General features: G+C 29.7%; 1 protein-coding gene across 1 annotated transcript; it reads left to right on the top strand.

The window, feature by feature from the left end:
• Positions 1 to 410: 410 nt before the first annotated feature.
• LOC126264889 (uncharacterized) lies at positions 411 to 3,608 on the top strand. The gene is made up of 3 exons (XM_049964582.1): positions 411 to 440; positions 2,839 to 3,139; positions 3,199 to 3,608. Exons 1-3 carry the CDS (start codon positions 411 to 413, stop codon positions 3,606 to 3,608), a joined length of 741 nt encoding a protein of 246 aa, XP_049820539.1.
• Positions 3,609 to 13,389: the final 9,781 nt, after the last annotated feature.

Genomic DNA, 13,389 nt, shown 5'->3' with positions numbered 1-13,389 from the left:
AGTCACAGTTTCAAACAAAGAAACAAATTAGTCCTATTTTAGTCGTGAGCCAAAGTGTAATTTATTGTAAACTCTTAAAGGTACGTTTTTTATTCAATTTTTGATTTATATTGCTGTATTATTGTTTAGTATATATATTTGTTAATTCATGTCATCAATTAATTGATTTTTACTTGTATATGTCACAATTTTGATATTATTTCATATTTTTGTGTCCTTGGTTTTCCATTGGTTGCATCTATATTCCATGTTCATTGTTTGTTGTTGGTTTTTCTCCCAGTGAAATTATGAATAAAGAATGATTTATTTGAAGAATGTATTAGTTTATTTCAAATCGAATTTAGTGAATTTAATATAAATATCATAGTTTTAAATTTTTATTACATATACAGTATATAGTCGGCTGCAGAATGGCATTACCACCTCAAGGTCGAGTTTATGTAATTAAATTAACTTTATAAAATTGGAATATCAAGTGACACATAATTATGAAATTTAAAATCAAAGAAGCATGAACCATTGTATATTATAATGTATTTATATATAATAGTATACAATAATAAAATAAAAGCAATATTAATTCTAGAAAATGCCGAAAACGCGTAGATTTGCTTCTTGGACTAAGAGACGTGGAAAAAAATCAAAAGTTCAAGTAAATGTACAAAGAAAAAGGGAAGTAGAGAAAATAGGATCATATATTGTGGATAAACTTTTAGAACGAGTTGAGAATTATAAAGAATCTACCCAATGTTCCCGATATATTTTCAATTCACGTCCAAACGAAGAAGCTCTTAGTCCATGTGGTACAACAACCCCGTTACGTTCTGTTAGAACTAAGTCTAATTTAACCCCATGCAAAAGTGAAAGAAAAACGTTTTCAGAAATAAATGAAGAATATGAACGGTACGTTTTTATTCAAATTGGCAAAATTCATCTTTTTTGGAAACCATATCTGACGGCGACGACTTAATTAGTATTATTTTAGAATTGAAAATTTTCCTTTGGATATAGAAGTTGTTCCTGAAATCAATTCATTGACAGGTTATCGAATTGTAGATATCAGATACTTCCTAAATATAACAACTAAAATTCAAGTACAACACAACAAGAGGTGCACTGGTGGACAATTAGTTTATCTAAAAGAAGTGCGATGTGGGTTAAGAAGCACATTTATTTTAAAATGCAACATTTGTGACGGAGAAGTATCAGTTTCAACAGAAAATCCGAAAACAAGGTCCAAAATTAATAGAGCAGCTGTATGGGGAACATTTTCAGTAGGAAGCACCTACGCACATTTAATGGAATTATTGAAAGTAATGGATATTCCATGTTTATCTAAAAATTTGTATTATAAAATTCAAAATGAATTGGATCAGGTGTGTTATAGTACCATTACTGAAATTTTTATTGTTTTTATACATGAAATATTATAGATATGGAAAGAATCATTATGGCTTGCTTTGGAAGAAGCTGGAAAATTAGAACGTGAAGCTGCAATTAAGGAAGGACATGTAGATTCACATGGCATTCCATATATAACTGATGGATATTTAGATGGAGGATGGTCTAAACGAAGCTATGGACATACGTATAATGCAAATTCTGGAGCTGTAAGTTTATAATATATTCGGATATGTAACAAATAACATGTTATGTTATAATTTGTAGGCTGTTATAATAGGGAAAACAACAGAAAAAGTATTACTCGTAGGTGTAAGGAATAAATACTGTTGTATTTGCGCTAGAGCCGAAAACAATAATGAAGCTGCTAAAACACATATTTGTTTTAAAAATTGGTCCGGTTCATCATCTTCAATGGAACAGGATATAATAGTAGAGGGATTTAATAACAGCATAGAAATACATGGGTTGAAATACTTAAAATTTATTGCAGATGGTGATTCCTCAGTTTTTAAAAATATTAAAGAAAAGGTACCATATGGACACGAGGTAAACTTGTAATATAAAATAATAGTTAGATAAGTTTTACAAATATTTACACAATACTTTTTAGGTTGTTAAAATTGAATGCATGAACCATGTATTAAAAAATTTCAGTAAAAACCTTTACAAAATTAAAAAAGATACTCAAGGGGTCCCTGTTGATGCCAGAAAGATGTTAAAAAGCGATACTATTAATGAACTAAATAAATCAGTTCAATCTGCAATTTACGCAAATACGCAGGATCCAGAAAATCTAAGAGCCGATATTAGAAATTCAATATATCACGTTTATGGTAATCACAGTGCTTGCAAACAGTATTTGTGCACCAATACTGGAGACGTTTCTAATGATCGAACAACTCAACTTATATCTTCTGGCCTGCATCACCATCTTTTTGGTGCTATTGAGCAATTATTAATGAAGGCTGATTTACTTCTTGATAAAGAAACCAACAATAAAGCAGAAATTTTTATGAATATAATGGCTCGTTTCAATATGGGAAAAAGATTGAACTTGATTCAAAGAAATTCATTTCAAATACGAGCTCATTTAAGCGTCCTCTCTTACAATTATGGTTCAGATTGGCATACAAAACCTTGGAAATCATATTTTAATGAAAGTCCAGGTAAAAATCTAAAAAAATATATAAGTGCTCAGGGTAATGAAAAAGAGCGGAAGCGCAAAAATCCTTATGATAGGGAATCTGTAAAAAAAAGGATCAAATTTTCAGGAGATTCTAACTATGGTCCTAACATAGCGGAAACATATGTTTCAGATAGTGATATCAACTCAGCAGTACAAAATTTGTACGAACGTTTGAAGGTGGTGTATGCTTTATGTATATATACATAATTTTTAAACAAGTTTTCTTAAAGATTACTAAATAAGAACAGTTTAAAATAAACGAAAAAACAATTGGCCAATTTAACAATCCAAATTATTTAACGGAAAGAATGCACCGGCTTACTGCTTCCAATTTTGGAGATGTTATAAAATTAAAAGAATCGACATCTTGTGATAGTATAGTTAAAAAAATTTTAAGAAAAAATAATTTTTCTACTGAAGCTACAAAGTACGGGAAAATAAATGAAACGGTAGCAATAAAAAAATTTGAAGAAGAATACAATAAAATTGTAAAGCCTGCCGGTTTATTTGTTGACGTTCTTCATGGATATTTAGGAGCTTCACCTGATGGTATCAAATTTTTATAAATTATATTGTGTATTTTTATAATTAAATTTTTATATTTTCAGGAATTATTTCTGAAGACGAAATTGTGGTAAAGTGTTCTTATAAGACCTTCAAATCTGGATATTCGTTAGAAGAGGGGATTATAAGAAAACAAATACCATATTTGTCAATGAAAGACAATAAAATAGCACTTAGGAAAAATCACGAATATTACTATCAAATACAAGGCCAACTAAATATTATAGGAGCTAAACGATGCTATTTTATTGTATATTCAGGGCCAAAAAATAAAATTCTCGTCGAAGTATTTCCTAAAGATGAAGACTTTTGGATTAACAAAATGCTTCCAAAATTGGAAAGATTCTTTTTGAATTGTCTGGGGCCAGAGATAATTTTAAATAGAAGAGGGCGAAATTTAAAATGTTTAGATCCACCCTACATCAGAGAAGCGCAAGAAAAGAAAAAAAAATGACATTTTAATAAAACATTAATTTTTGAAATAATTTGTTTCACTACGTTCCATTCCTATAAATTTCATTCAAATTACAAAGTTTACGCATTACTTTACTATAATTATAAACCAAACAATATTGTATATAAAAAGTGTTTTGATTTTAATTTATCAGATAATGAAAATTGTATTGTATTACATTATATTGAACAATAAGCAGAATTTTCATTTTAGATTTCCAGGTTAAAAATGTACTATTTAAATAATTTGATAACTATTTAAATAATGAGATTAAAATATATTTTTACATCACATAAATTTAATTAATGATGAATAATCAATTATCAATATTTTTTAAAAATATATATATTATTTTTGAATTTCTTGTATGATACAAGCTCACATGGCTTTCTTACATGTGGCCAATTTGTAATTCTGAAATTAGTAGTATTATGAATCAAAGAGTTTCTAAATTTTATTACTATAATAACGTATAAAAATGTACAAATTTCCCTGAATACGTCCAGTCAATAGGCCATCTATGAATAATGAGTGGAACACATGACATACTCCCCTTCCTGCTCCGCAATCACTTATACTTACAGATTTCTATGATTATTCGGTTTACGTATGAAATTTTATTAATTTGCTAATTTGGAGCAAATCTAAAAAACGAATTATTTTTCTCGGAAAATTTTTACTGTACAGTCTTGTTAAATATCTAAACTTTGACATGACATATTTCATTTACCAAAATATTCTTTATTTTTTGAGTTATTTGCTGTACAAAAATGGTAGAAAATGACCTTAGTTTGATCATCAATCACTTTGTTATTAAATAAAATTACGGCTTTAAAACTATGTCATGTCAAAGATCAAATAAGGTGACGTAATCTTAGCAACACAAATGTTATTTTCTCTTATTTGACTAACAATCTTCCTTCGTTGCTACTGAAACATGAAAGATTGCAAAATATCACTCAATACAACACTCACTCCAAAATGTTCGTTTAATTTTGTAAGTACTAATTAATTAAAATTTTATTTATGTATATACATCAGGCAAGTTACTTGTTTTCAATTTCATCCCCCACGTCTCTTAGTAGCAAAATATATTTCTGCATTTAAGTATAAAGTTAATGAAAACAATTTCTATTCACATGTTAATTATCTGTCAGATTCACAGACAGTATTCCTTTGATGGAAAATAAATGTCGTCGAGACATCTACAACTGATTTGATTTCAGTGACTCGTAATCGGAACCTTCGGACAGTAGGTTCCTATTATTGTAACTGTTTAAATATGTCACCTTTTTAAATCAAAAAATAATTCACGTAGTTGATTCTTTAAGCAAGAATTAGTGAGCGGCAAATTTCAACTAGGTACTGAATTTTTCTCTTTCACGTTTGGTTGGATTATCACCCTCAAACAACACTAAGATACCAATCTTTCTAATTTTGCTAATTTTATGTCAAAATTTATTTAGATTCCTCATGTCTAGATGACAAGTTCAAATAATGACAACACAATTTATAAACAAAATCAAATCACAATTTTCTGTGTAAAAATTTGCAATCTTTGTTGAGTTGAAATTTATAATTAATAGCTCATTTGTAATTTGGATGAAATTTTCATCTACTTTAGTGCATATATATTTTAAGTGTCTCCACGTTTTCTTGAGAGCTCGTAACCGCTACGCACGTTTTGACAACTTGCTGACAAATTAGACTACTTGGGCATGTTGGGGTATTTTCATTCTAATTAGTTGCTAAACTTATAATCGCGATTATAGGAACCTGGGTTCATTTTAAGTAGTATTTTTCTAAAAAAACTACTTTACCGTGCAATAAGGTATAACATAACTGAAAAGAAAGATAAACATTCAAGAGATGACACACAATTTACTTGGTTTATCTATATGCTATATGCAGAATCTTAACATCTACTACATGTCTGATCGGTATTCTAAATAAATGATTTTCCAAGTAAATTGCGTCTCAATTCTTGACTCTGTTATAGCGTAAGCTTTATTTTCAAGAATAAGATATTTTTTCGCATTGTAAATTAAATTATATCAGCAGAATGCTACACAGTTAACTGTGACAGGAAAATAGCTCCTCGATTATTATTATAGGATCCTGTGTTCAGAATATCTCGACAATTTAGAAGAACAACTTTGTGTACTTGGTAAGGCCATTATAAAATCGTCCAACAAGCAAAATCTCCAACATCAGTTGACAGTTAGTTATCAAAACACACGTACAGAACCAGAGGTCTCAAAAACTTATTCTCTCGTTTTAAGAAATTGTTAATAAATAATTTATTTATTTACTCCAAATAGTATTATTCAAGTCTTAACCGTTAATTTAAACCACACACATTTTCCATTTAAATTTGATCCACTGATGTTAATCATCAAATTTGACTTTCCTTAGAAATTATGTGTTATTCCTTATGAATTACATCCGAAATAAATTAATGGCGCGTATGTTGTTGTTGATTTTTTGAATGGTGAGACACCTGCTGTTCTAAAGTTTCACAGCACATCTTGAATGTTGAAATTTTTAATATTTTAAATTAAGTTTTGGGAACAGTTGTAAATTACAGATGCTAGGTTACAACAAGTGTTCTATTGTTTTTTTAAATTTGGATACCCTTAGATACAGAATTTATTGCAGTTAATCAAGGCGGAATATTGTAACAATTACATTAATAACGAAATATATCTATTTTAGAGCTCTGATTTCAAATAGTGTTAATTAATCATGAAATTCTCGGAAATCAAGCCACATGAAAATTTCCCGTGGGCTTTTATTTTGCTGTATCAAAATATTACCAATTATATTTAAAGTTCACTTAAATAAAGTTAGGAGATAAGATATATTAACAAAACACCAAAATGTCTTAGAAACTGTAAAAAAAAATCCCTATTTGTATATATATCAAAAGTTAACCAGAGTTATACAATATTACAGAGTACAGAGAGTATTTAGTGTAAAATATCGTGTTATATATACCGCCCCTTTGGTTGACTGAATCAACGCACTACAACGCCGTATAATCAAATTGAGACATCCCTAATTAAAAATCGCTCCGTTATTTTCCTTCTTTCAAAAAAATCTTTGGTCACTGTGTTTTTCATTCTCTTCTACAATATGATTTATTCAATCAATTTTTGAAGATAATTTTTGCAATACCCTCAAAAATGATCGGTATCGCTATTATATGATAACCGAATAAGCAGAACAAAAATACTACAACTTTAGTTCTCGATGATGTTGTCAGTGTTTTGTCAAAACATGCCTACTCCCAAGAAAATATGGAAACACTAAAAATATATATGCACTAAAGTAGATGAAAGTTTTAACAAAACTGCAACAGATAAATCACTATTTCATGATTTGGTTTATAAATTGTGTTAACATTATTTGAACTTGTCATCCAGACATGAAGAATCTAAATAATTTACGACATAAAATTATCAAATATGGAAAGATTGGTATATTAGTGTTGTTTGAGGGTGATAATTAAAGGTGAAGGAGAAAAATTCAGTGCATAGTTGAAATCTGTCGCTCACTTATTCAAGCTGAAAGAATCAACTACGTGAATTTACTGTTGATTTAAAAAGGTGAAATATTTAAACAGTTACAAAAATAGCAACTTACCGTCTGAAGGTTTAGATTACGAGCCCTGCAAGTCACTGAAATCAAATCAGTTGCAGATCTCTCGTCGACATTTATTTTCGACAGGTAATTAATATGTGAAACGAAATTGTTTTTGTTAACTTTGTTAATTTTATATTTCCATTAGAATAGATTGCTGCTAAGAGAAGCTTCAACTACTATAAGGTGAGGAATAGAATTGAAAACAAATAAAATTTTAATTAATTTGTAATTAAAAAATAAAACGAGTGAGTGTGTGATTGAGTGACATTTTGCAAACAAGTATCAATAGCAACGAATTGTTTGTCAAAAAATAAAATAACATGTCAAATTACGTTTCTTTATGGCATATGTCAGAACCATGTAATTTATAAAAAAGTTGTCTTCTCTCAAGCATATTTGATTTGATTCTTACATTGTATTAATATAACACCCAATTGTGGTTCAGTTATATCTTTTCTTATAATTCGTTTTAATCCACTGTCTCAGCAAATTGTCAGAGCAAAGGAATATCGTGATGATTTTTCAATTTGTTATAATATTTTTGATGGTGGAACTGTTTCGAATCAATCTCATCCTTGTATTTCAACCTACAGTGGATGACCGTAAATGAGATTCAAAATATTTAAATATAACATAACTTTACAAATAAAACTACTTTGTTTAACTTATGTCGATATTTTAATAATAGTTTGGTGTTATAAAATGGTTTCGACACATTGCCGATTTTTTCAACATCCAATTATTCAGTGGAAAAATAAACAGATATACACAATATAATTATTTATGAATCACATTTTCCGTCATAAATTACACATTAAAATATAAGTAAAAACTACTACGGCACAATTCTAATATTATAATTACTGTAAACATGCTTAATTCTCAGATGTTATTTGAGTTGAAACGTATGCCCATATCATGGAAAACTTTCCATAAATTGAAAGTACCTTCTTTATACACAGACAGATATGTGGAACTCCAATGGGAACATTCCTGTCCTCAGCCTTTTTGATAGAACTTTTGAAGACGGTTTCTTGGTATTGCTGTTTTCTCCTTTATTGTGACTTTTTCTTGACCTTTTTTCGGATTTCTTGCATATTTTTTCATATTTCATAGCCTCAGAGAAAATAGCATGCCCTCAACCTCCGGAGATCTATCTTTCAACACTCTAATCCGGAGATTGCATGCTTGCATGATATCCAACCCTGTGAATCCGACAGATACAAGAGACCTTGTCTCTTGGCTGTCTAGACCTCTGCGTCTCTTTTGAACATCTTTTCTTTACTATGTAGCGATTGTTACGTACCTCTTTAGTTTTCCCTTCTATTTTCCTAAACCTTTATGGTTAACTACTCTTAGGCATGATCTTCGGATCATTGCCCGGAGAGGGGTTTTTAGTCGGTAAAGTCCGGCACTACGTCTTGTAGATTTCCCCCTCTTTGCTCCAATAAAAAAATAATCATAATTTATTCTGAAAACAAATAAATGTGTTATTTTATGGAGCCTTATTCTGTGTTTAGTTGGGAATTCCTGTAAATATAAATAATGAATTTAGCCAAAACTATTCCCTAAAAATAACAGTTTGGTAAGATCGGTTTCATTTCTAGCACTACTGTACATAAGTATTTCTGCTAATTACAATTCTAAATGAGGAAGAACCTCATTAATAAAGAGAGAATATTTAACTATTAATTTTGAATTGAAGCGTAGGAGCAACTTCAGAAAGATGTGTTTCTTATGAAATAAAAGTCTGAACTGATTAGAGTTTTGTTGTAAACAAATAAAGAATACTTTTTGGGCTACTTGATTTTATGAAAAATATTGTAATATGTTTATATACAACGAAATTCAAATGTCTACAAGTGAATAATGCATAGAAATTCAAACAAAATGGTCCTGTGGCATAGACAACTAGAGTACCTACATTATAAAGGCGTACAGGATTTGTACAGAAAGCGACTGGTACACGGTAATAAATTGGATAATGATAAATTACCCATGTGGTGTGACAATGTCAACGAGGTAAGCAAGCAAGGAAACCCTTTACTGTCTATGCCACAGGACCATTTTGTTTGAATTTCTATGCATTATTCACTTGTAGACATTTGAATTTCGTTGTATATAAACATATTACAATATTTTTCATAAAATCAAGTAGCCCAAAAAGTATTCTTTATTTGTTTACAACAAAACTCTAATCAGTTCAGACTTTTATTTCATAAGAAACACATCTTTCTGAAGTTGCTCCTACGCTTCAATTCAAAATTAATAGTTAAATATTCTCTCTTTATTAATGAGGTTCTTCCTCATTGAGAATTGTAATTAGCAGAAATACTTATGTACAGTAGTGCTAGAAATGAAACCGATCTTACCAAACTGTTATTTTTAGGGAATAGTTTTGGCTAAATTCATTATTTATATTTACAGGAATTCCCAACTAAACACAGAATAAGGCTCCATAAAATAACACATTTATTTGTTTTCAGAATAAATTATGATTATTTTTTTATTGGAGCAAAGAGGGGGAAATCTACAAGACGTAGTGCCGGACTTTACCGACTAAAAACCCCTCTCCGGGCAATGATCCGAAGATCATGCCTAAGAGTAGTTAACCATAAAGGTTTAGGAAAATAGAAGGGAAAACTAAAGAGGTACGTAACAATCGCTACATAGTAAAGAAAAGATGTTCAAAAGAGACGCAGAGGTCTAGACAGCCAAGAGACAAGGTCTCTTGTATCTGTCGGATTCACAGGGTTGGATATCATGCAAGCATGCAATCTCCGGATTAGAGTGTTGAAAGATAGATCTCCGGAGGTTGAGGGCATGCTATTTTCTCTGAGGCTATGAAATATGAAAAAATATGCAAGAAATCCGAAAAAAGGTCAAGAAAAAGTCACAATAAAGGAGAAAACAGCAATACCAAGAAACCGTCTTCAAAAGTTCTATCAAAAAGGCTGAGGACAGGAATGTTCCCATTGGAGTTCCACATATCTGTCTGTGTATAAAGAAGGTACTTTCAATTTATGGAAAGTTTTCCATGATATGGGCATACGTTTCAACTCAAATAACATCTGAGAATTAAGCATGTTTACAGTAATTATAATATTAGAATTGTGCCGTAGTAGTTTTTACTTATATTTTAATGTGTAATTTATGACGGAAAATGTGATTCATAAATAATTATATTGTGTATATCTGTTTATTTTTCCACTGAATAATTGGATGTTGAAAAAATCGGCAATGTGTCGAAACCATTTTATAACACCAAACTATTATTAAAATATCGACATAAGTTAAACAAAGTAGTTTTATTTGTAAAGTTATGTTATATTTAAATATTTTGAATCTCATTTACGGTCATCCACTGTAGGTTGAAATACAAGGATGAGATTGATTCGAAACAGTTCCACCATCAAAAATATTATAACAAATTGAAAAATCATCACGATATTCCTTTGCTCTGACAATTTGCTGAGACAGTGGATTAAAACGAATTATAAGAAAAGATATAACTGAACCACAATTGGGTGTTATATTAATACAATGTAAGAATCAAATCAAATATGCTTGAGAGAAGACAACTTTTTTATAAATTACATGGTTCTGACATATGCCATAAAGAAACGTAATTTGACATGTTATTTTATTTTTTGACAAACAATTCGTTGCTATTGATACTTGTTTGCAAAATGTCACTCAATCACACACTCACTCGTTTTATTTTTTAATTACAAATTAATTAAAATTTTATTTGTTTTCAATTCTATTCCTCACCTTATAGTAGTTGAAGCTTCTCTTAGCAGCAATCTATTCTAATGGAAATATAAAATTAACAAAGTTAACAAAAACAATTTCGTTTCACATATTAATTACCTGTCGAAAATAAATGTCGACGAGAGATCTGCAACTGATTTGATTTCAGTGACTTGCAGGGCTCGTAATCTAAACCTTCAGACGGTAAGTTGCTATTTTTGTAACTGTTTAAATATTTCACCTTTTTAAATCAACAGTAAATTCACGTAGTTGATTCTTTCAGCTTGAATAAGTGAGCGACAGATTTCAACTATGCACTGAATTTTTCTCCTTCACCTTTAATTATCACCCTCAAACAACACTAATATACCAATCTTTCCATATTTGATAATTTTATGTCGTAAATTATTTAGATTCTTCATGTCTGGATGACAAGTTCAAATAATGTTAACACAATTTATAAACCAAATCATGAAATAGTGATTTCTATTTCACAATTTGCTGGGGAAATAAAGATTTGAAAACTTTGTTGGGTTAAAATTTATAATTAATAGATTTATCTGTTGCAGTTTTGTTAAAACTTTCATCTACTTTAGTGCATATATATTTTTAGTGTTTCCATATTTTCTTGGGAGTAGGCATGTTTTGACAAAACACTGACAACATCATCGAGAACTAAAGTTGTAGTATTTTTGTTCTGCTTATTCGGTTATCATATAATAGCGATACCGATCATTTTTGAGGGTATTGCAAAAATTATCTTCAAAAATTGATTGAATAAATCATATTGTAGAAGAGAATGAAAAACACAGTGACCAAAGATTTTTTTGAAAGAAGGAAAATAACGGAGCGATTTTTAATTAGGGATGTCTCAATTTGATTATACGGCGTTGTAGTGCGTTGATTCAGTCAACCAAAGGGGCGGTATATATAACACGATATTTTACACTAAATACTCTCTGTACTCTGTAATATTGTATAACTCTGGTTAACTTTTGATATATATACAAATAGGGATTTTTTTTTACAGTTTCTAAGACATTTTGGTGTTTTGTTAATATATCTTATCTCCTAACTTTATTTAAGTGAACTTTAAATATAATTGGTAATATTTTGATACAGCAAAATAAAAGCCCACGGGAAATTTTCATGTGGCTTGATTTCCGAGAATTTCATGATTAATTAACACTATTTGAAATCAGAGCTCTAAAATAGATATATTTCGTTATTAATGTAATTGTTACAATATTCCGCCTTGATTAACTGCAATAAATTCTGTATCTAAGGGTATCCAAATTTAAAAAAACAATAGAACACTTGTTGTAACCTAGCATCTGTAATTTACAACTGTTCCCAAAACTTAATTTAAAATATTAAAAATTTCAACATTCAAGATGTGCTGTGAAACTTTAGAACAGCAGGTGTCTCACCATTCAAAAAATCAACAACAACATACGCGCCATTAATTTATTTCGGATGTAATTCATAAGGAATAACACATAATTTCTAAGGAAAGTCAAATTTGATGATTAACATCAGTGGATCAAATTTAAATGGAAAATGTGTGTGGTTTAAATTAACGGTTAAGACTTGAATAATACTATTTGGAGTAAATAAATAAATTATTTATTAACAATTTCTTAAAACGAGAGAATAAGTTTTTGAGACCTCTGGTTCTGTACGTGTGTTTTGATAACTAACTGTCAACTGATGTTGGAGATTTTGCTTGTTGGACGATTTTATAATGGCCTTACCAAGTACACAAAGTTGTTCTTCTAAATTGTCGAGATATTCTGAACACAGGATCCTATAATAATAATCGAGGAGCTATTTTCCTGTCACAGTTAACTGTGTAGCATTCTGCTGATATAATTTAATTTACAATGCGAAAAAATATCTTATTCTTGAAAATAAAGCTTACGCTATAACAGAGTCAAGAATTGAGACGCAATTTACTTGGAAAATCATTTATTTAGAATACCGATCAGACATGTAGTAGATGTTAAGATTCTGCATATAGCATATAGATAAACCAAGTAAATTGTGTGTCATCTCTTGAATGTTTATCTTTCTTTTCAGTTATGTTATACCTTATTGCACGGTAAAGTAGTTTTTTTAGAAAAATACTACTTAAAATGAACCCAGGTTCCTATAATCGCGATTATAAGTTTAGCAACTAATTAGAATGAAAATACCCCAACATGCCCAAGTAGTCTAATTTGTCAGCAAGTTGTCAAAACGTGCGTAGCGGTTACGAGCTCTCAAGAAAACGTGGAGACACTTAAAATATATATGCACTAAAGTAGATGAAAATTTCATCCAAATTACAAATGAGCTATTAATTATAAATTTCAACTCAACAAAGATTGCAAATTTTTACACA

This window comes from Aethina tumida, chromosome 1 (assembly GCF_024364675.1).
Source record: "Aethina tumida isolate Nest 87 chromosome 1, icAetTumi1.1, whole genome shotgun sequence".
Lineage (NCBI taxonomy): Eukaryota > Metazoa > Arthropoda > Insecta > Coleoptera > Nitidulidae > Aethina > Aethina tumida.
Note: the sequence above shows the minus strand (reverse complement) of the source record. Positions and strands in the feature narration are given on the sequence as shown.